Source organism: Neodiprion fabricii, chromosome 3 (genome assembly GCF_021155785.1).
Source record: "Neodiprion fabricii isolate iyNeoFabr1 chromosome 3, iyNeoFabr1.1, whole genome shotgun sequence".
NCBI lineage: Eukaryota > Metazoa > Arthropoda > Insecta > Hymenoptera > Diprionidae > Neodiprion > Neodiprion fabricii.
Window position 1 is genome coordinate 10,688,449 of NC_060241.1, and position 25,413 is coordinate 10,713,861.

The following is a 25,413-nucleotide window of genomic DNA, read 5'->3' on the forward strand; positions in this document are numbered from 1 at the left end:
CATGTCAGTCGGAATTCGGGGTAATGCTAGCAACAACAATTTTCGGCCTCTCGTAGTACAGAGATTAAATTAATCACGCCAGGATAAGTGACAACCAGCCTGTAGAAATTCTGCGTTTATATGACTGTAATATAAAGTCCTAATATACGGAGTTACTATGTCTATGTGTGGCATGTATAATAAAGGCTTTGAGCCCACGTCTATATACTCACATGTGTGTGTGTGTTGTATGAAAGTTTTTCACTCAATGTACTCTGCTAGTAGCACAAAAGGCCAACATCCCAACTATCCTATTATTACTTCTAACGAAACCAGGCTGGTCAATGCCACTATGGAATCAGGAAGTAGTACCTCTTTTACAAATGCGATAAATGCACAAGCTGCGCTAAGGAGCAGCTTATATACATTGTAACGTGGCATTTCGGTTAGGCCTGCCCGTTACAAGGTACTCCATGAACCCTGGGCGGAATCCAGGAATAAGGGTTTCGGAAATCGAGTCGCGAAATAAACATAGAGAGCGCCAGAACTGGAGTCACGCACCCGGGCTTCGACAGGGACAAAATAGCGAATTACGAACAAGATATTGCAGGCTTTTGTTTTAATTTTTTTTTTTTTAGTATACCGGCTACCAGTCAGCGATCAACTCCGACGCCGCAGATATTTCGAGGCAAGGAGAAACCGCGGAGATCTCGCGGAAAGGATACCGAGGCTGCGGTGGGGGAGACAACGCAGATCCCTGCAGCGCGGGAATCCAAAGCGGACGCGATTCCCGTTGGCGGCCGGCGCGCCACAACCTCCCCGCTCTCCCCGCCTACGCCTAACCGAGACAACCGCGAGAGACCAGCTAGCGACGAAGGAGCACCACCCCGCCCAACCCCAGGACCCCGTAGAGCTGCGAGGAAGACGACATCGCGATTTAGCCTTAAGTTCAGCGCCGCGTAGCGACGACAGGTGCGCGCCGAGTTGCGCAATCTCCAAAATCGATGACAGATCGATTGTTGCGCATTCTTAGGGTGATGACGTCACTAAGGATTAGCGTGACGAGATCGGCATTGCGGCCGATCGGCCATCTAAGATCACTCTAGTTCTGGCAACGAGCGGAAACGGTAGTAACTTGTTTGTCGCGCTGAATCAAGTTCGTTGAGTGTCGTTAATAACGTTGAGGTTGCGGATCATGATGGATGTCCACCGTCACGAGGGAGTAGGCAGCTTCGCATTCTGGATGTGGAGCGGTTAGCGCTGCTAATATTCTTGCGAGAGAATTTCGAGAAATATTAAATAAAGGCTTGCCGAGGAACGGATAGCCATCGAGGATTTGCGTTAACGAAAGTACTCGAAATCCTTTAGCCGATAAATCTGCTTGGTGACCGTAGCCTGAGTTGCGCGTACTGACATAGAGCCACTGTTGAGTGACCGAGAAGGTCAAGTAGAGTCCCGCGTTTGAATCGCGGCAAGATCACTGTAAATTGAGTGCAACCAAATTTCGTTGCACGGGGTCACGTCAGATCAGTACGATACATTCTCATTTCTCGTGTAGGTCGCGAGCTCTCGAAAGGGGAGCGTTCGAACTCGCGAACCGTGTCTCGACGTCGCGTAGAAAGTTGAGCTCGGGTGCATGTTAATAAGAGTATTCTTTTGTGGAGGATAGTCGCGGGTGACGCGACGAGCCTCTCTTCCGTTTGGACTTTGGTATTATCAGTTAGTATTAAGGTGGCGATCAGCGCCCGTAGACATAAGCAATTTTATTTCTTTCGCTTGATTTATTACCGATCGCGGACAGCGTCGGCCAAGAAGTCGGTTCCGTTTCCGTCGAGGAGTTCATTATTAAGTTGGCGATTAGCGCCATTCTGTAGAGGACGATCGCGAGCAGCGTGTCGGGTCCTATTTTGTTTTTGGTTTTTGTAAATTAGCGGTTATTATTAAGACAGCGACTAGCGCACGTAGGCCGTAGAGGTCTTCTAGATTTAGTAAACATTTTTTTGTTCTTTCTTTTTTTGTTAAACCTAAGTTTTTAATTTTGAATCGCGCCTAGCGGCTTACGGGTTATCATTTCGCTGTATTTGTAATTGGAATCGCGAAGAACTACTTTCGCAGTATTATTATTTTTATTTTTGTATTATCGCTGTCTAGAAATATATTATTGGAATTTTCTACTAACTTGGCCAAACCACGTGTTGGCGTACGTGTGCTGTATCTCTCTCTACCCAAAAATCACCCCTCCCATCTCCGCGGTACTGAGCTATCGAGTAATGGTCGCGGTATATCGCATTACCGATTTCGAGGCGTGTTGATCACGCCAGGCGCCCAACAAATTTAGCGATCTTGTTTTAGGTCCAGGATACCTCGCGGACGCCGATTTATTGTGCACGCGGTAAGTTCTCGGTCATTTGTCCCGAGTGACCGAGGAGCGGGAAAAATCCACGTCACAAATCAAAAATTTGTATTTATATATGTAGTTTGATAAATTTGTATTTTCAATAGAATATCTTTTGTTTTAAAGGTCTTCTACCTTCATTCAGATTAAGTGAAACTATGATTCATGAATTTATCTATCAATTGTATTTTTAATATTTGAAATGAAAATGCTATCATTTGTTTATGAAGTACTTATAATGTACAGCGTAACGAATCTCAGGTTTGAGCATTAAACATATTAAAACTCGAAAATTATCCAAAACATTGACGAGTAGTTCGGAAATTTTGGAATTATTCGTCGATTCGCGAATTATTTGAAAAATAACGAATAATTCGAAATTTTCGAATAATTCGCAAGGTCGAATATAATATGGTTGGGATGTTAGGAATGTTCGTCATTAACACTGTTTATCATTTCATCAATGTAATTCATCAATGTATCATTTCACGAATGTTAATAAACTACCTGTTTATAGGCATCAAACCGCTCGATCCCGCTTAATCCACCATATCGAAAAAAATTCCTAGGCCCGTATTCATAGTCAGTTTTTAAATTTAAGCACGGTCTTAAGTCCTCGTTTACCATGACTTGAGATAGGACTTCAGGGTCTGAAGACCGTGCTCAAATTTAAGAACTGACAATGAATACGGGCCCTACATTCCTATATACATCTATATTATGAAGATATCTTGCCGCCGCCATCGCCCTGGGATCATGACAGATTTAGCCTCGAACCCACGTATATGCCGTCAGATCTTGACAGATTTAGCCTCGAACCCACGTACATGCCGTTATACCTTGACAAATTTGACTTCGATCGCACGTATATGCCCCCAGATCTTGACAGATTTGACCTCAAATCCACATACCGGGACAATCTCTAGAAACTATACAGTCAATGCGCATGCGCCAAATAATTCGATCTCATTAGTCGGTGAAATCGCCCCGCGGCGATGTTTTCGTCTGCTGAGCAGGGGGCCAACGTACACAACACAAGACAATACTCAAGAGCCGTATAAGCCATTCGCGCATAAAACGCAGATTGAGGTTATGTTGCTGTTTATTTTTACGTAGCGTGAATTGTCTAAAAAGAATAGTATCGTTCAGCAATACCGTGGTCGATATCGGAAAATATTTAACCGACGCAATAAAGAATGCAACGGAAAAGCAAATGTCAAATGATACACAAATTGGGTGTTATTTATTAAAAGAAGGAATCTGAAATTCAATGTGAAATGTCATTAACAAATGGGAGTCTGGACAAACGGAGGTAGGTAAGTAAAACAACGTTTATTGTGAACAGATTATTTATTTACATAAAATTAAAAATGCGTTTCATTCAAAATTTATGTTTTGTGCATTTTATTGGAAAGTAGTTATATCCAAAAATATCAAAAGCTCCTGTCTGATAATAATAGCTTCTAATATTTTCAGGTACGAAATGATTCATCCTCAAAGCGGGATTGAAGTTGTCAGGCATGAAAGCATCTAAGTAAATTTCTAATTCCGTGATCTTTGACTATTACATTTTAACATGGATTCAATGATGAAATTAGTTTGTTTTTTTTCGACATGCTTGAAGTTTAAACTTTGATCAACATGAGAAAAATTATGCCTCACCTGATGGTCAAAACGTTTAGGTTGCAAGGATTCTGGTTTCTTGAGCGGTGCAATCATTACAACGATCGAACCTAGTTGTTTCGTCAGACATTAGGTACCAGAGTGAATTTCATCAGGCCATCGCCAACTTCTTAACACCAGTTGAGGCAAAATTGAAGAGCGAGATACCTTACAGATCATAGTGGCTGAATATCCCATCATTTTACTTTGATCGAGCAAATAGCGATAAGTTTGTTACCTAACCGTTGCTTCCAATTCATTCTACCGAGGAATCACTCTGTGCGCCATTGTAATTCAAGCATTATTATTGACCAGCATTATTTTTCAAATTGTGTACCATTTAATTTGATATCTTATTTTGAAGCTTACTTTTATTCTGTTTGGCATTGAATTCAGGTAGTCTTTCATGTCCTCAATTAAATTGTAGGGTCGAATTTTGCTAGGTAAACTGAATCAATTCAAATCTATGAATGTTGAATAACTTCAGTTAAAAATGTATTTAAAGTTAATCTTAGTTGACGGTGTCATCTGGCTAGCTAGTTGCAGTTATCACCCGTGCTTCGGTCTCGTGGAATCCCAGTAAAGTGTAAAGAATGCATTCACTTACTAGTACACGTTGCTTTACAATCCATCACTTGGTCTGCTATAGGATTTACTGACTCGCTAACTTTTTTATTACAATGCAATTTATCGATAGCTTAAAGCCAAATTCAATTTTACACTCTACGGGATCCTACGCTAAGACTACAAGCTTGTGAATCTCCATTTACCGCAATTATTACTCCATTTCATGTCAGCATTGTCTGGAACAAAAAAAAATCTCATCTTGAGATTGGGAATGGAACCTGAAACGCAAAAGTTATTCAGTGACACGATTGAAAACCAAGAATTTTTTGATGGTTTCTGCAACACAGGGACTCTTTCCAAATATCCTTGTTACAAGATAATGTTCGGAGGACTATGAACAAGATATTGTATCGGATTACATTATTTGGAAAAAAATCTACATGAACTTCGTTAAAAATCAGATATTCATTTATTTTGATGGAACAAGGGATACAATCTTGAATCCGATGAGTCAATATCCTCGTATTAATGCTCTGACGTTACTCTAAAATATGATTGTTCTTGACGCTAATTGTGACGTTAAGGGGCATTTTGAGAAAGTTAATTTTCAACTTGTCCTACCGGATATGATTTACGTTCCTGAGTTCTACGCTTCCGATTTGATTTTCTTTGTTTCGAACGGCACTGACACGAAATACAGAAATGATTTTGATGAATCTAATATTACTTGAATTTTCAATTCGAGTATTACGTCCCCTCCATTTATTTAATCGAACATTATTGAAAATCTGCGAAATGAACTCTGATAACCACAGGAAGATTTTTAATAGGAGTCGCAATACTTTTTTGATCCAAAAAAATACATTGACTATCGACTATTTGTAAATTTTGTTGAACTATTTTCGAAAAAAAAGGTTCGCAGTTCTATTACAGATAGTGAGATATTTAAATTTCTTGAACGCTCGGTTCAATGTCCCATTTTCAAAAGTGATGAAATTCAATATTACCGCCTGAAATCACAAGAGAATGAGAAAGTTGCTCAGTTGCTTGAAAATGGCGATGATCTTTGTACGTGTGATAAGTTGAATAGGCAGATAACAGTGAATATTAGAGATGTAATTATTTTGGCCGCATCACTTGTTGCTAGAAAAAAATTTCATTGTCATTTCTAATATAGGAATTAATAAAAATGATCAAATAAAGTGTTCCCACCTACCTGCTGCGTTTCTTCCAAGCACCCAACATTCAAACAGATTTCTAATTTCAGTCGAATAAAGCCAATTTTCGAAGAGCATTAGTGTGGTAACTTGGTATACGGACAGCTCTTGTAAGCACAAAAAGGCCGTTCTTAAGAGCCAGTCCAACGAGGCGCATCGAAAACTGTGCTCTCCCTCTCATGTCACATGATTATTCAAATAATGGATCAAGCAAAGTATTTACTGGTAACCCTTTCGTTGGCCCTTGTCCCGTTCCCTACAATTAGCATCAAGTTTTGACTGTTCTTTGAAGAATCAACTTTCCGAGTCACTACCTCGACTGTTTGAGATTTTCTACCCTCAAAAATTCGTATGAACTACATCGCCGCCAGAAACAGAGTTTGACAGCTGAAACTCGGAGTGGCCAGCCTGCCCGAACAGCCTATAAAACTCGCGCATGCGCATTGACTGTATAGTTTCTAAAGATTGTCCCGGTATATGCCCTCGGATCTTGACAGATTTAACCTCGAACCCACATATATTGTAACGTTTGCCCAGATGGCATTGCAGAACGCACTGTCAGCTGATACACCTGTGAGTGTATTTGTCTTCGCTGCAATAAATAAAGTGTTGAATTTTGATATTTAAAGAACTCCAAATACTCGTTACATAAGGAATTGTTGAATTGTAGAGTCCCTGGGTCTTGCAGTTGCGGATTTTACACTTCCCTGCGTTTTGAGGTGCGGCGCGTGAGCGTTTTACCTTTTATCTAATCTTTTTATGAATATATTCCTTACTCATCGGAATAAAATTTAAAACGTCGTTCTGAGTTTTATTCACCGTTATTACTTTAGGCTGTCAGATCTAGTGTTACCCTTCACTGTAGTCCTGTGTGTCCACCCGTAAAGGCTCTCTACCCAACTCTTTACCCAGCTCTCTATTTCACTTCACTAACTGTGAAAATGAATGCAGAGGTTTGTTCCTTAAATAAAGCTTGAATTAAAGTTGAACATCAATTAAAAAAACTCTTTATCAATGGTATTCAATGAAATACTGGCTTCGACAGCAATACCTTAAGATTTAAATAATGTTACGCTGGCTATTATCATATTCTATCTTACTCTATTACAGAAACTAAAAATGTGCAAAAAAATGTGCAATGTGAAACTAAAAAAATTCATCGGTCCTCCTGCTGTATGATATAAAATTATAATTAGAGAATAATAAGTGATGTATTTTATGATGTCTCTAGCCAATTTGGTACTAGGTGATCAGATGCTACCTTTTTCTATATCGATTTAAATTACTTCGCCACAATATGACCCGGTTAGGTAGATATTATATATATATCTATATTCCGCTCTTGGATTTTGGAAAGAGTAACCGGGTATAGTCCACGGTGGTCATAGTTCCACAGTATGAGTCAACCGGGTGTGTACCACAAGTCTACTAACTTGATGCTGAAACGAGCGCCTAGATAGATCCTTTGCTGTTCCACAGTGCAAATGAGAGCAGTAGCGATACTAAAGCGTCTGTCGGTGAAGGCGATCACTAGTCCCGTCGTTGTCCCAGCTTATGTCAGTGTACGTAGATTTGGCTGTCTCTGTGTGGCGGACACCCGCCACCGGCAAGCCGGCGAAAAACCATTAAAATATTTCCGTTTCTCTATGTGTATCTTGTTCAATAGTTCTTTACAACTAACCTTCGAGTGTCCAGGCCTCGCCTCGCTAGCCGAGGGCTAAGGGTTTGACCGCGCCGAAAATTTCCCTACATGTGGCATTTATGGCGCGACGCGACCCTTGGCCTCGACTCGGGGGCGAGCCTGCACTTTTTCTTCATCTCTACCCAGTCTTCGCCACGCTCTTGGCACATACGTATCTATCAACTCGTTTCGCTTATTTTCCCTGCCTTCCGCATTTTCTACTACGCCATCCGAACTGTGTAACCCGATTTTTCTGGCAATAAACAACTTGTAAACCATATTCTCTGGCGTCATACAGTAACTAACCTCCCGACAGCACCACACTCTGTATGCGGGCTCGTGGGTGATTATGCACAGCGGAGCTCAGGCGGCTAGTGCATTTTATTAAGCAGTGATGCTCACTGTATCATTGTGAATCGGCATGTCAACGAGCGCTGCCAAACACTTGGCTGCGTGTGGTGTGAGTGGCATCGCCGGTTACGTTATAATATATGTCCTCACACCTTAACAAATTCCCTTCACCCTCCCTCCCACCCATCCCTACCACAGCCATTCCATCCGTCGTCCGCCCTTCCCCTATTTAATCATGCACCCTTTGGTCTTTTAACTTCAACTTTCGATCTTCGATTTTCGACCTTTGCAACGTTGATGCCTATATGGCTATGACGATTCAACCTTTTATCCCCCATATATGTAAACTGTTACGAAGGAAGAAATTATAGCGTCATAGAACGTTACAATACCATTATACCTGTGAGAACTTAACCCTTCACTCTACGTATATGCGCTTATAGGTATGAGGATGCACCCCTTTACATTACGTATACCATATATGTGTGATGATTTAACCCTTCACCCTACATATATTATACCGCAACACCTATGCAGACGTGACCCTTCACCTTCTGTATCTACATTCATCTAGGAATCAGGGATTCAACACTCAACCGTTTATACATATACATCCCTATACCTACTGTGACGTGGTATTTCGTACTCCGTCACTTTGTTTAATTATCGCATTCCCCTAGGTGCAGATATCGCTAAAAATAACGAAAGCACGTGTGAGGACAATACTCCAAAAATGAACGACTAATTATCTTTAAGTTGAATTCTCTTTACTAAGCTAATTGTATGCTATTTTCTAATTCTGTAATGCTCTACGAGAATCATCTGCGAGGCTTTCGCGTCAAGATACCAGGACACTGCCTGACAGAGGTCACGTACCAGCTCAACATCGACCACCACCGACTACAGACGAACGAATACCGCTGAAACCACTCCCGATGGATGCCTATCTAGTTGTCGAACAGGGTCGTGCGTGATGCACAAACAGTACCTCCAACTATTTAAGACTTATCGGCCAGGAGCCGAAACACGAACGAATGCTTCTACCGCTCGGATGCATCGTTAGGCGGCGTACAGGGCTGTGCGTCAAAAACACAACAAAGCCTCCCGTCGACGATACTTATCAGCCTGGAGCTGAACCGACCCTAACATCTACTAAGTCGTTGACTATCCAATAGAGGACGGTTTTCTCTTCACGAACCGTCCTATCGAAGGACTGCGGCGTGGAATAGGCTAATGATATGCTGACCACGTGGATCTGGTGGATCATGTGTGGGGATCCGGGTTGAGGGCCATCACCACCAGATCGTTCCGGCATGAGGGCTTCAATAAGCGAGGGCCGGGATGCAGCGCCGACGAAACAGCTACAACGGGGAGTACCAGTAAAGCTAGGAGTGAGTTACAGTCGGTCGCAAGTCCAAAGGACCGGTGACGTAATATTGCCGCACACCTCAATATCGCAACACATGAGCAGTACGACCTCCCCTCTCACCAACGATACCGCACAGCTGAAGGAAAACATCTCTGACCACCTCCCGACGTCCCGATACATCGATACCTGTCGTCGAGGGAGAAGAAAAACAAGCGGCGAGGGATAATCGTCGCCTACCCGTAGACCAGACCTACGCGACCTGCTGGTCCAATTAGAATACCGCAAATTTGAGGAAGAATCACGTGACAGCAGCTCAACGAAAATCAGGATCATCGCTCATCTCGTCACTCTACGTTCAGTTTTTGACTAACCAAGACGTGCTATTGTAATCTTCAGTGCCATTACCGCTATCTAACGAATTAGTACTTGCTATTGTACCGCATTCGCTAGTACCTGCTATATCTTCTTCTACGTAAGTGAGGTTCCTTTTCTATTTTGTGAAGCCACGAGATTACTTGCAATATATCGTACCTTTGCCTTTATCTCTTTCTCTCTTTATCTTGCAGTTGGTCTGCTTGAGCCACCTGGGCTCGTACCTTATTCTCTCTTACCTCTTATCTTGTCCCTTTCTCTGTCTTATTGCAAGTAGCTTCGCGACTGGTTGACTATTACTTACGGATTGTAGTGACTATTGCTTTATTTTATTATCTTTCTCTTCTGGAATATTTGAATGTCTAATATCGCTGTCTAGCAGCGCGTTCCGTTAAGGGATCAAATTTTATCTCAGCTATTGAGCATTGCTATTTCGTTATATTTTCTCTGATTAGTTCATATCTGTCTCTTTACCTATTACCGTTGATTATCGTATCTTAGTGAGTGTACCGCGAGAGCGATCTTACATCGCTGCGCGGTCCCGCTCGTCGTTCATTTGACATTGGAGTATTGTGCCGTATCGCATAACATGTTTTTCATTATTTTCTTCGTTAATATCGCTGATCGCAGCTGTCCGCAGTCTCTTTGGTTTACCGTACGTTGCATATTAATTATCTTGAATATTGTTTGCCTTATCGTGAATTACCTTTTATCGTACCGAATATTATCTCTCTTTCTCTCGCACTTGCCACAAACTAGAGACTACGTATTATCTGTTAGTACCTATATTTTATGATAATTTTCTACTTGACCTGTTGCTTGAATTTACCATGTGATTCATAATTCCCTGTCTGCCTATTTCTGATCATTCTGGTAATGTGATAACTATTACAATCGTTGTATTTCGCATGTGTTTATAATCGCTTCTCATATTTTATGGTTTATTTGCTTAATGCTTAATTTAAGTACAGTATATCTTTTCCGTTCTGCATACACATTATAGAACCGTATTAGTTATTACCTCGAATCATAGTATCGCGAGCTTGCGCATATTTCCCGCCTATTCGGAAAACGTTCCGTTATTTGTTAAATCTCTCGCTTAGCTTTTCTCTGGCTGTAAATATTGTTGATTATCGCATTTATCGTAATTGTATCTCAATCTCTTCAGCTACTTGCTTGTCATTAAACTTATCGCTTCTTACTTAATATATTTGATACTATTCCTGCTTCACCTGTTTCTTATTTTATCTATTGGATTCGACCCCGCCCCTCTGCCATTATCTTCACTATCTGAGCAAACTGTGCAAAACCGTCGTAGAACCTGATCTCACCTTTATCTATTACCTTTACCTTTACCTTCATCTTTTTCTCTAATTATCTATTTTTGACGCATGTGCGTCTGGCGCCCAACAATCGTATCTTTCTCTCTTATTACCTCTCTCTCTATCTAATTATTCAGGTTAGTGACTGCGCCGTAGGGTAACCAATTATATCGTTTCTATCTTTTTACCCTCAACTTAACCTCATTCAAAATTGGTTACAATGTATATTAGGGTTTCAAGAAAAGAAAAAATTTCTTTCACAAAAATCGGTTGAAAAGTTTCATTTATGTATAAAAATACGCCTGTTAACATTTGTGCTGTACATTTATAATATTTCATTTTCCATAAGAATAACATGGGAAAAATGGTTTTTCATCTATCTTATTTGTATAACTGGCTAACGGTGAGTCGTAGAGGAAATTCACAAGTATGTTTTTGTAGGTAATTGGATGCTCTACGACAGAGATCACCTATTATTTTATGCTAAATCTATTCTTTCAGAAAGTTTCGAACGAGTGAATTTATTAGCAAATGATAAGTTAGTAAAAGACCTTCCTTATAGAGCGTTCAACTCCCTGAAGAGATTTGTTTGTGAATTTCCTGTGCGGCGCATCGTTAGCTGGCTATAAAAACAGAAGGAGCAAGGACCATTTTTCACGAATTATTCCTATGGAAAATAAAAAGTGCGATGAGCAACCTCTTAATGTCAATATTACGAGCTCAAATTGTAACAGGCATTTTTTCACACCTAAATGAAACTTTTTAACCTACATAGGAGAAAAAAAAATTCTCTGAAATACTAACACATATTTAATATAATAAGAAATAAATCCACTTAAACTTCGCAAATCCAGTTATCCGCAGAAGTACTAGGCCGTGGCATACAGCTTATAGAGATTTGCAAACACTATAGAAAAGAGAAAAATATAATATGTAGGCAAGATGAGCTTACTTATAAACGTTGTTGTGGTATTTGTTGTAACTAGCGTACGCCAGTAAGACTCCAAAGCCCGGACCAAGTGAGAAGAATACTTGAGTCGCTGCGTCCACCCAGACCTGTTGGAACATAAATGGGTACGTAATGAGGTGTCTTTTGAAGTTGTATAGAATAGTGACAATTTTCGAAACATGAAATCCGTCAGACATTTCGCTTTAAAATGCTAAAGAAAAGACGTTTCTTGATATTGATAAACTATTACAGTAAAACTAATTAATTTTCAGAAGGTAAATTTTCAATTGAATAAAATAATTTCCTTTCATCCGAACCCCCTTGTACAACCGCCATTTCGTGCGTTTGAAGTTGGTGAAAAGTGCATGAATAGTTGCAAGTGGGCGAAAATACAACTTTATGCTACAGCAGGCGCAAGGTTCCATGGCCAACCACTCGCGAGGTAAGCATCAAAAAACAATTTCATGCGACCGCTTCGTAACATGTGCAGATTTCCGGAGAGCAATTGCCCGTGAATCCGTATCATGGTGAGTTATTTTTTTCCTAAATCGATGGAAAATTCAATTGATCACGATAAAAAACGGAACTTTTTTAGTTTGAGAAAGAAGTAAGGTTGGGTTCGCTAACACGAAACTTCCTTTTTAGCTATGCTGAATCGTTTCACGAACTCGAGCTTTCACCAGAGCCACGTTCTCGTAAACTTGAGTAACAAGTTACCGAAGTTACTTCCTAACACTGGTTCATGGACTCAGGTTATTACCAGAGACGCCTTTCTCCACAAAACAGAGAAATCGGAATTCCGTGTCTGTCATGTCTGAATCACGTATTGCAAGTATTAACTGACCCACAGACGAGGTTTAAAGCCATGATTGTATACCAGACTCGGGATTCCCAAATAACGATCCCGGATACGGAATGAACACTGCCATCCAATGTTATTTGCTTAATCGAAGCTGTCAATTGTCTCGATGCTATCCGAATTTGAGATGAATAAATTTAATCATCGAATAACGAAACGAGTATATTAATAATAGTAATAATAATAACAATAATTATATATAACTAAATAAGATATGTAAGAAGCTGGTTTCGGTTTGTGCAGGGCAAGGGCGGAGATAAATGGGTAACCGAAGTCACAAATCAAATGTCAAAACAAAATGTTTACGTTTCGGCCCTGTAAAAGGGGTCCTCTTCAGAACTGCAATTTAGTTACAAACCATCATTCATTACGTACCAAGTTATCTGAATAACGTCAAAGAGAGGAATAAGCTCTTTTTCTTCTGATTTTTCTCAAGGGATTCATTTTCTTTTTTATTTTACCAATCAAAAAAATTGCAAACAGAAAATGATTCCGATAATTTTTTTGAAATCTGGTGTGACATGTGCGAATGTTTCAATAACTATCCCTAGTATAACGACTCCCTCTTTTAATTTTTCCAACTTTTTGTTCGGAATAAGTTTGAAAACAGTGAGAAGAAAAAATTCCCCAATCCGACTCTGAGCTTAAAAATTTTGATATCTGATATACGATTTTTCAGATTTTTTTCAGATTTTTGAATTGTGTCGGTCAATAAAATCGTTTTAAAAAATCGTAGAAAGTACAAATCGTGTCGAAAAAATCTAAAAAAAATCAGGTGCCTTTCAAAGTGAAAACAATTATATTAAAAATCGCTGGTCCCATCCGAGAGGTTAAGGGTTTGATCCAGGTCGAAATGGTATGGACTGCCCTATATATTACTGCTAGCTTATGCTATGCAGGCGATATAATAATTTTGGCAGACCCTTAGATTTATATTGAGAAGATAATAAAATTGCTCTATAAATACCCTCAGCTGAATAACTTAGGGTTTAACATTGGTAAAACCAAGGTGTTCACAACAACATTGTGAACGCAACTAGTTGGTCGCGCGCCTTACAACCCACGCGCCGCAACAAGCATTTCACACTGTTTAGTAGCGCGACCCAGAATAAAGTATTACGTCACGCGCGCCGCTTACGCCACCCACGCAGCCGAGCGCGTTGCGTAATCAGCCAACATGGTCTCCCGCTGCTGAAGACCAACCGAGGCTGCGATAAGAGACGACCGATCGGACCGATCGGCAGGACACTTCGGGTTCGCCAGAATTGACCGCCCTAAACTGATACGCTACGCTACGACGCTACGCTACGCAACGCTACACTCCAGACCTGACCGCAGACCCTCCTGCATGACGGACCCTGTTTCCCTGGCACCAGCCAGCCCACACCGAAGCACAACAGCCTGCAACCCTCCAGCTCCGTGGGTGTTGCATCAAATAGATCTCCCGTCCAGTGCTGCCAGAAAGCGGGTAAAAAGTACCCCTTCCACAGATCCCGCGCATGATTTCACACAACGTCAGCGGTGTACGTCGGTGTGTCGGGATGGCGACGGAAGCCGAACGATGCCGAGTCAGCTGACAAATCGAGGGGAAATGTTCCCCTACCAAGCAATGAAGAGAGCGCACACACACAACGACAGCTGTGTGTACGTGCGAATTCCACGAAAGCGAGCGAAGCCGAATGCCAAATTTTAAACCAGGAGCGCGGGGAAAATCCTTTATTTAAAATTTATCTTTTTGCCAATTAAATTAATTATTATACTTATTAAATTGTTAATTATTATACTCATTAAATTAAATATAATAATATTGAATTTATATCTTTCCTCGACAATTTTCTGAACTTTTTGAAAGTATCATTGCGTCTGTGCTTTTAATCTTCATTTTATCATGAGTGTGCCAGATGAGCCCCCAGCTAAAAAAGTGAGAAGCCCCAAAAGCTTTAATCATAAATGGTACGACAATTATCCTTGTTGGAAGAGATGGGTTAAAGAATGTTCGTTTGATTCAAAAAAATATATTTGTGTTGCGTGTGATAAAACTTTGACTTGTGGAGTTTCAGAAATAAAAAAACATTCCCTATGTGATCCGCATAAAAAGAATATGCGTTTGAAGGGTTTTGATGATGCAGTATCTGCTAGCGTGATTCCTCCAGTAGTTAATCCTTCTTCAAGTTGCTCTCGAGAAGAGGTTGGTTCATCTTCACCTGAACTGACCTTTTCTGAACGAGTACAAGAAGCTGAAATACGGTATGCGTCATTCATCGCTGAAAATAATATACCTTTAGCGATGGCACCTGAAATTTTAAAGTTGCTTAAGTTCATTGGTAGAGAACCTGCTGTCTTGCAGGTTATGAAAATGGGCAAAACCAAAACAACCGAAATCATCAACAAAGTTGTCAGTGTCCACGAATCACAACGTATTGTCGAAAATTTGCAAAAAGCAAAGTTTTCTACATATGTTGACGAGACTTCTGACATTACAGGTGACAAGTGGATGACATTGATGGTTCGTTACATCGACCTAAAAACTTTGCTGATAAAGACTGAATTACTGCAGTTGATTCACATCAACGCAGCTGATTGTTCTGCGCAGGCTCTGTTCAAAGAGTTCACAGATGCATTAGCAGAAAATACAATTCCCATGGACCAAATCATCAGCTTTGCATGTGACAATGCATCAGTGATGGTTGGAGAGAATAACTCTTTCATGACTCGTATGGTCCGAAGTCTTCCGAACATCTTGACGCTGCCGTGTATATGCCATTCTTTATCTCCAATCTGTAAAGATGCATGTTCTGCTATTCCACTAAATATCCATCGTTTCATTGCAGGGATTCCTACCTTCATCAATGGAAGCCCTAAAAGATTAGCCCTGTTTCGTGACTTTCAGCTTACTTTCGACGATCATCCTTCCAAAGTTTTGAAGTATGCTCCAACAAGATGGCTGTCTCGTCAAATAGTTTGTAACGTGGCGTTTCAGAATCGCCCGTCACAAGGGCACACAACCGCTATTATTTTTAATTTACGCGTCCTCAGCAGGGTACTCCAAACGAACTCGATACAAAATAGGCAATATCTACTTTTAACTAATTCTTTTCTGTAAATTCTTTATTTCGCGCTTCGGCGCAAGCTAACAAGGTACTTGGACGACTACGATCCCGATCAACAAGGGACCACTATCTACCGTTTGCAGCTCTCGACGACTTCGCCTACTGACGGTCTCACCAGACTACACTGGCTACCTTGGTGCACCTTTATATACACCTGGGGTAGCATCCATCCGAACCTTCCGTATCGCCTCGACTGCCGGTGAACAGGGAGATAAAAATCCTCCCGGCGGCCGGGGGCATCGTTCTTCAAAGAGGAACTAGTCGCCTCCCTATCGACGAGGACCGATTGTGTGGGTCGTGGTCCACGGTTTGGCCAACCGTCTGACTGCACGACCTCAGGTACAGGCAGCTAGCTACTGCCTGTACAAAAGCCGGTGGAGGTGAACAATGAGGCGTCACTCTCCACCCGCTAACTTTGAACGAGAGGCACCCTGTGCGTGCCCCTGTCAAAGAAGTCCCCGAGGATAGGCAGCCTGGACTGCAAACTGGAGCGACTATGAAACCGTACGAGTTGGTGTCAACGACGAAATCGCGAGCAGCACATTGCACAACATCTAGCGGTAATTTTTGGAAAACGTACGACCACGCAGTAACCGATATTCGCCACAGGGGGATGGCCTATTTGCGGTGGGGGTCAAGCGACCAATCAAAGAAGAAGAATCATCTCACGACAACCGCGAGATCGGCGAGCTGAACTATGACCTGCTATTCTACGCTCGACCTGTTGAGGAACAGCTTCGTTTTCGATTTTTCTCCCGACCATTACTACCGATTTAAGCTACCGACATCTTTTCCTTCTTTTGCTACCGACCTATCGTTTATTCTACCGCTATCGTTCTACCCTTCTAAACTCTTTGCATCCTTTTTCCTTTCCTTATCAGTTTTGCTTTTGTGAAGTATAATTTAAATTAGACTCAGTTTGTGTGCCTGAGATCGACCGTTAAGGTAAGGCTTTTGCCTTTGAATTGTACTGTTACGAAGTTGCTCACAATTTCTATTCTTTCTGGTAATATTTATCGATTTTGCGTGAATCATGGTCCACGGTTAAAGTTGCTGTAAGCCGCCGTATGGCTGCATGATTCCGGTCATTAATATTATATTTATTGTTTCTTGATTGCATCGTGTGATGCCATTTTGTGTGAATCATGGTCCACGACTTCCGTGTGACTGCATGATTTCAGTAATTCATTATTTTCGTATCTGAGCGACCTCGTAACTGCCAAATAATTATCTCTTGTATCTATGACTTCTAATTATTTGTGAATCTCTATTATTTTGCTTCCGTACTTTCTATCGTATTTTGAGCCCTATTGGCTTCATATTTTATTCCATATTCTTCTTGTAATCGTAGTGTGCTTTATATTTTATTTCCGTTATTGCTTATTATATTTTTATTTATTTTTGTGCCTATTGTATCGTAAATCGAGTTCCTTGGAGTACAAGCGAGCGTAGAATCACCCTTTAGATATTACCGCATTTTTCCTTATTATTATTGACAATTTTATACTATCTCTGCCTGTTATTTATTTGCCTGTATTTTGTTAAATTAAGTTCTGTGACTTATTCTTTTGTATTGCGGTGTATTTTTGTATATTTCTCTATTTGGCAAATTCTCCGAAATTCTCTCACTCTCATAACTTTATATTTTGGTATTCTCTCAAAAGTTATGTTTAGGAATTCACTATTTAATTCCTCAATTATGTAATGATTATAAGTTATCGAATCTACCGTATGAATAACTCTACCGAAGGCTACCGAGTCGATCGTTTGCCAACTCAGTAAATTGTTACTAACTGTCAATCTCTCATCTTGGTTATGATTTATGGTAAATTTGTCGTACCTCTACCGAACTACCGTTTCGTTGTTTTCTACCGATCGCAGTAAAATTCTCTCGTTCTAATTAACAGAATAATAATTTTCGTAGTGTCATTTGCAACTTGGGTAAGATCACGTCGCCCAGTGACGTGTAGTTTTAAGTCAACTCTTGCATTATATCGCATCTCTCGGCCTACGTCTATTTTTCTCTGTTAACTACCGTCTCTCGTGTTAAAGCTACCGTTTACTGCTATTCTACCGATAATTTTTTATGAACAACGACAATTTATTTTATTAACTACCGCTATCGATACCATCTCATTTGCCTGTCTCACCTATGTAACCTTTTCGACAATACATGATCGATTGACTTATTCATTTTCCTTTTAACTGGAGTTTATTCTTTATTTTTGTCATTTTCTTCAATTCTGGAATTACTGCTAGCTGCCTTGAACTCCGCCACTCTACCGGGATGTACGCGATCGTACCTGTGCCTAGCCAGCCATACAACGGGTTCTCTATTTATCCCTTTTGCACGGTCTTGTGTTAATTTTATTGATTTATATTATTCTTTGAGAATCGACGCTACGCGTCTGGCGCCCAACTTAATTATTTTGTTGTAGTTTAATATTGCGGATAAGTAGAGAATCGCGCCAAAGTGTCAACGGTAAGTCCTCATCCGAAAGTAACAACATTTAGCGTTACAAATTAGCGCTCGACGAGGGGCAGAAAAGACTTAACGTTACAAATTGGCGCCCAACGTGGGGCCAACAAAAGGCCAGCTACAGAAAAATTTCAGTTAATAATTCAATTAAAAACTTGAGGGAGAATAAGAGAGAGAGAGAGTGAAAGAGAGAAATTATCATTAACAAAAGGAACCTTTCCCCGCTTTTATTCAGTCAGTTACTAACCTAAAGATTCAAAAAGATCTGGAAAAACAGTTGATATTGAGTGACCAATCGACCCCAAATATTTAAATATTTAGCGGACGGAACGTCCCGGATTAAAGATATTATTCCAACGACGGTATAATCCCCCGCGAGTCTTACTTCTAGCCGACGCATTGTTCGCGGAGAGCAGCGCGCGGCGCAAACAATTTTTTTCATTCGCCCGCAATAGTTGTTGACAACTCACGAGCGAGACCGTGTTTATTGTTCGTGACCGCGTATTGACACTCAGGATCATCCGTGTTCGTTACAAGCAGTTTTGTAAATAGTAAACAACAATACATGCCTTCGTTGCCGTCTGTAAAGGACGCGTGGATATATTTGTTAACTGCAGCGGAATTACGTCACGAGCTAAGACAGCGTGCATTATCAGCAGAAGGAACTTTACCGACTTTACGAGATCGTTTAATCCGATTCTACCGAATTTCTCGCGGAGAAATGACTGATCCTGCGACTCCCGATAACACGATGCTTGGTGCCGAAGCCGGCCCCTCGTCTTTACAAATACCGACGGACGAGAGGCAAAGCCCACAATCGACGCGTGAAATCAGAATAAGCACGGAAGGTCATATGTCGTTAAATAATACTTCTCCCGGTGATATGCATGATTCATTGTCGAACCAAAACAGCGCTCCGGCTATCGATGTTAGAGGTTCTCTGGAACACCGAACGCAAAATATAGACACTGCGCGAGAATACCTCCCGATACCGCCTAGTTTTACACCGCGTCGCGAAGCTCCCTCGTTCCATCATAACACGCCGCGTTTTAATAATAACACCCCAAATACGCTCGCTACACACGAGGCTATGCGAAAATGGAATCTAAGATTTGCAGGAACGCGTAATGAAGATTCCGAAGCTTTCTTAACGCGAATAGAGGAGGGTAGAACTTTGTTTAATTTACGCGATAATGATATTCTTAACAGTCTCCCGTTTTTCCTCTCTGGAGTAGCTTTATACTGGTTTCGAAACAAACGACCTTAATGGCACGATTTCTCCGATTTTGAACGCGCTTGGCGTTATAGGTTCGGCGATCCGAATTTACAATTCACATTGCGTGAAGAGATCCGTAACCGTACGCAAGGCGAAAACGAGCCAGTCGTTGATTACCTTACCTATATGCGTTCGTATTTTAATCGATTAAATCCCAGATTCTCACACGACGAGGAGATGGATTATGCCTATCGAAACCTGCTACCGCGTTTTCAAGTATTGATAAGAAGAAGAGAGCTCGAAGATCTGGATGATTTAGAGGATATCGCCCGACAATTAGAGACGAGTTTTGCGGCTAGTAACAGATATCACGTACCACCGACTCCCGAAAACTCACTGCTACCGGAACTAGCATATCGCGGAGCACGCGCTAACTCCCGTCAATCGCGATTCGCGTTAGCCAACTTACATCTAGAGGACGAACCAAACGATGATGTTAATGCTGCGTATGGAACACCTATTCGAGAAAATCGATCAAACCCGGACATCAATAGAAAACCCCCGGATCCTAGACCTGACCCGCGTTATAACCAGCGACCACCTAGGAATAATACCGGCCACCGGAATCATTACCGTCAAAATGAAAATCCGAATAACGTTAACTCGCCTGCAACTTCTACCGCTCCATCTACCGGTTCCAATCCATTTCTACCATCTACCGAACAAATAACTGCACGCACAAGCTCCAGATTTGTGTGTTACAATTGCCAGCAACCTGGTCATCATCAGAGACAGTGCACCGCGCCGCGCACAAAATTCTGCTTTACGTGCGGATTGACAGGACATACCCGAGCCACATGTCCCCGGTGTGCGGAAAACTACCACGGGAACCGCGCGCAAGGGCAACCTCGGAACCCAGACTCACAATAGAGCCCAAAACCTCGCTCGAACAAATTGTCAGACCTTGTTCTTTAGCTACCGAAATCAATAATACTACCGAAATTAATAATACTACCGAAATTAATAACACTACCGAAATTATTGATGCTACCGAAATTGATAATACTACCGAAGTTATTGATGCTACCGAAATTATTAATACTACCGACATTATTAATACTACTACCGGCCCACCTATTGAACAAACCGACTTCTGCAGTCCAGTCTACCCGCTTCACGGGAAACCACTGTTATTTCAGATTCTCAAAATATGCGATTTACGTGTAACGGCCTTGTTTTATTGCGGTTCATCACGAACCTTTGTAAATTTAAAAACTTCGTCATTGATCGAATCGAGAGGTTTTCTAATTCAAAAATCTCATAGCGGAGCAGTCGTAACGGCCGCTGGCCGAAAGGCTGATGTCACGGGTGAAATAATCGTGCCGATAGAATTGGAAGGAACTACCCGCGATATTCACGTTCGCGTTATACCTTCCCTTAGCTTTGATTGCATAATAGGTCTAGATTTCATTCACACCTTTGATATAATAGTAGATTTCACAGAACCTAACTGGTCATTCAAGTATAATTCTCCCGTAACTTATAAATTTCAAACACACTCCCGATTTACTCCCGATACCCAATGTAACGGAATTGTAGCTCTGAACGACGAGCAGACCGTCAAATTACGGAATTTATTAAAAACAGAGATAGCTCCAGCGTCCGATAAAATAGGTGCGACTAATTTGGCCACCCACCACATAGACGTAGGTGACCATCCCGCGATTAGGCAACGAGCGTATCGAGTATCGCCGAAGATACAAGAAGCTATCGATGAGGAGGTTGATAAAATGCTCGCTAACGGAATTATCGAACCCTCGCATAGCGAATGGGCAAGTCCGATTGTAATGGTTAAAAAACCAAATGGCTCCTACCGTTTTTGCATTGACTTCCGGCAAGTAAATCAGGCATCCAAAAAGGACGCGTATCCGCTACCGCGAATGGACAGCATTCTGGACAAACTTCGATCCGCCCGGTATATTTCGACTATCGACCTAAGTCAGGCATATTTTCAAATCCCTTTAACTCAAGCGAGTCGCGAAGTAACTGCTTTCATTGTTCCCGGTAAAGGACTTTTTCATTTTACGCGAATGCCGTACGGATTAACCGGAGCACCGGCTACGTTCCAACGGTTAGATCGCCTAATTGGACCAGACATGGACCCATACGCTTTCGCCTATTTTGACGATATTATCATCGCCACAAAAACGTTTGACGAACATCTCGAGTGGTTACGATGCGTTTTACGAACTATCCGACACGCGAACCTCACGGTCAACCCTGATAAATGTGAATTTTGTTGCTCTGAAGTTAAATATCTCGGCTTTCTAGTTAACGAATATGGGTTACAAATAGATCCAGACAAGATAGCTCCCGTTGTAAATTATCCGGTTCCACATACAGTAAAACAACTACGTCGATTTTTAGGAATGGCTTCTTGGTACCGAAGGTTTATTCCAAATCTGGCCTCGATAACCGAACCACTGATGCGGCTTTTGCGAAAAACCCAATTATGGACTTGGGCTGAATCGCAATCTCTCGCTTTTGAAGAAATTAAAAACCGATTAACTACCGCTCCGACGCTATCGTGCCCCGATTTTAATATTCCTTTCGTTGTACAAACTGATGCTAGTAATTGCGGACTAGGCGCCGTTCTAACTCAAACCGACCAAGACGGAGAGCACGTGATCGCATACGCGAGCAGAACCCTATCGGATGCCGAAAGGAAGTACTCTGCTACCGAACTAGAATGCCTCGCCGTTATCTGGGCAATCGGAAAATTCCGCCCGTATATCGAAGGGTACCATTTCACGGTCGTGACCGACCATAGCAGCCTCCAATGGCTTCACAAACGAAAGAATCCTACCGGTCGATTAGCTAGATGGTCACTTGAATTGCTTGGCTATGATTTCACTACCGTATACCGTAAAGGCGCCTTGAATCACGTGCCGGACGCACTCTCCCGAATCCCGGAACCTGATGTTGCTTTAAATTCATTTTCTACCGCCGATGAAGCTACCGCCACTATCGTACCAGATCAATTAACCTGGTACGACCGCCGGAAACGCGACGTCGAAAATACTCCCGGAAAGTTCCCGGATTGGAAAATAGAGACTGGTCATCTATACGTTCGACGCACAGATCCTTTAATCGGTACAGTAGTACAAGACCTAAACGATTGGAAATTAGTCATACCCGAAGAGCAACGCGGAACCGTCTTACAAGAAGCTCACGATGACCCTCAGTCCGGTCATCCGGGAATAGAGAAAACCTACCGCCGTTTAGCTACCCGTTATTATTGGCCAGGGATGTACCATACCGCTACGGAATACGTGAGGAAATGCGATATCTGTCAAAAATGTAAAGTCACCCAAACTGCCCCCGCGGGTTTAATGGGAAGGCGCGTCGTAGAACAACCGTGGATCGTCGTAGCAGCCGACATAATGGGACCATTTCCCCCGAGTAAATCTGGCTTTGCGTACGTACTGGTAATGCAAGATCTCTTCACCAAGTGGATTGAATGCGCTCCCCTTAGAAAAGCTACCGGACAAAAGATTAGTGAAACGTTCAAAGATTCAGTACTATCGAGGTGGGGAACTCCCCAGGTATTGCTCACGGATAATGGAACAGAATTTAATAATCGTGCAATCAAGGAACTTGCGGAGGCCCATGGCATAAAACATACCACGACACCACCGTACCATCCACAAGCCAACCCGGTCGAAAGGGTTAACCGCGTTCTAAAGACCATGATAGTTACCTTTTTGAACGACGATCACCGAGAATGGGACCAACACCTCTCAGACTTCCGATTCGCGTACAACACCGCGCACCATACCTCACTCAATACAAGTCCCGCTTTCCTAAATCTGGGCCGCGTACCCGAACCCATTAATTCATACCGACGATCAGCTACCGATAAAACCGAGATAGAACCGACACCTCCGAAATTATGGGCAGAGCGAATGACCCATATCCAACTACTTAGGGATTGGGTTACGGAAAACCTTGACGACGCCTTCGCCAAGCAAGCACGATATTATGATCTCCGACGGCGAGATCCAGCTTTCGCTGTGAACGACCTTGTGTTGAAACGACAGCACACGCTGTCGTCTGCTGCTCAGCACGTTGCTGCCAAACTGGCGCCAAAATTTAGTGGACCTTACCGAATCTCCCGTTTTCTTTCTCCGGTGGTGGTTGAACTACAACAAGTAGATGGGAATAATGTAGTGGGAAAGGTGCATGTAAAAGACCTAAAAACCTATAAAACTTAGCCCTCGTAACTCAACAGCCAAGTCAAGCCCAAGATCATGGGAGACGAGGCCCCTCCACCCGCCTACGTCCTGCGCGGCTGGCGTCGGTCAGAGCCCTTCGCGGAGTTCATCCGGTTTATGCCAGCGTGGTGCCCGGACCTCGCCCGTGAGATACGACTAGCCTACATCGAGGCCGAGGAGGACGGTCGGATACTCCGAGCGGCCCAGGCGGCCCGAGGGACGGTGCGAGAGGTGCCGGAGGGCGTGGACCAGGCGGTCCAGACCGAGCCGCTGGAGGAAACGGCTGCTTGCCCGCCGTGTTGCTGCCGCTGTCGCGATCCTTCTCCCGTTCCCGCTCCTTCTACCGAACCCCATGCCTCTACCGTTTTCACTCCCTCTCCCGACTCCACCTGTGCTACCGAATCTCTCGACCCTACCGTCTCCCTCCCCTCCTCATCCTCCTCCCGAATCTCCTCTCCTAAAAAAAGCGACAAGCAGGAGGAGGCACCGATCAAGACCTCGCCACCAACTAGCCGGAAACCGAGGCGACGGGTCAGCTTCGCCGAGTCCGGGGCCGTAAAGGACACGACCCAGCCACTACCGTCAAGGTCGGAATCACCAGACTTCGGCTTTACGCCGAAGGTCCGTAGGCACCAACCGAAGACAGTAGCTGCTCCACCACCCGCACCATCCGCACCGGCACCAACACCAGCTCCGGCGGTACGCGACCCTCGAGCGTGCTGCAACTGCGACGAGGTGGGGCACCTCGCACGCCAGTGCACGAAGCCCCGGAGAAAATTCTGCTATGGTTGTAAGCAGCCCGGGTTTACCAAAGCCGAGTGTCCACGGTGCCGCGCCGGTTGGGCGCTCGATTTCCTGGAGCGGTATCAAGTCCGGCCCCGCAAGGCGGACAGCGCTCACCGTACTGGCCCAGACCAACGCCGGGAACCGAAGGATCCTCCGCCCTAAGCGCCTCATTTGTTAAAATTTTTTCTAAATTCCATTTCGGCCTATTTAATTCAAAATTCTATTTCGACCTTTCAGTTTTACTAAATTCCCGTAAATTCATTTTTCTTTCTCGCTACCGATTTTTCTTTTCTATCGTCTATCTACCGTTTGTTAATTTCTCTACCGTCTCTACCGTCTTCAGCTACCGCCAACCTACCGTAAAGATCTAACTTCATTTCCGCAACGCTAAGCTATCGGAAAACTTACCTCTACCTTCACCGTTCGAATCATTGTCTGAATTCCGTCTTATTTCTACCGTCTGATGTATCATCAAATTTAACTTCATTTCTACCGTTTTGAGCTACCGCCAAAACTTTACTTCAGTTCTACCGTTCCGAGCTGTCGTGAAAATTTAACGTCCTTCCTATCGATTTAAGCTACCGTGAAAAAAAAAACTCCGATTCTGACTCATTCCGTCAACGTTACCTGTTTCGTAATCACTCTAAACAACCCTCTATATCAACTGATTTCTCGCAAAAACCGTCACTGACTGAGGTAAAGGCAAAACCTTCTAAACCAAAAGCAAAAACCAACAATCACCGCTCGGTTGTACATGCCAAAATTACCTAACTCGCCTTTTGTGTGATCTTTTACCATACTTTTCTGATTTTATTAACTGACGCA

At 42.6% G+C, this 25,413-nt stretch overlaps 1 protein-coding gene across 1 annotated transcript in view; it reads right to left on the minus strand.

The window, feature by feature from the left end:
* LOC124178536 (sodium-dependent dopamine transporter) overlaps positions 1-25,413 on the minus strand; it is a 420,680-nt gene that overhangs the window by 35,446 nt on the left and 359,821 nt on the right. The window contains exon 8 of the mRNA XM_046561971.1: positions 11,868-11,971. Within this exon, the coding sequence (XP_046417927.1) occupies positions 11,868-11,971 (104 nt within the window). The remainder of the gene's footprint in view (positions 1-11,867; positions 11,972-25,413) is intronic.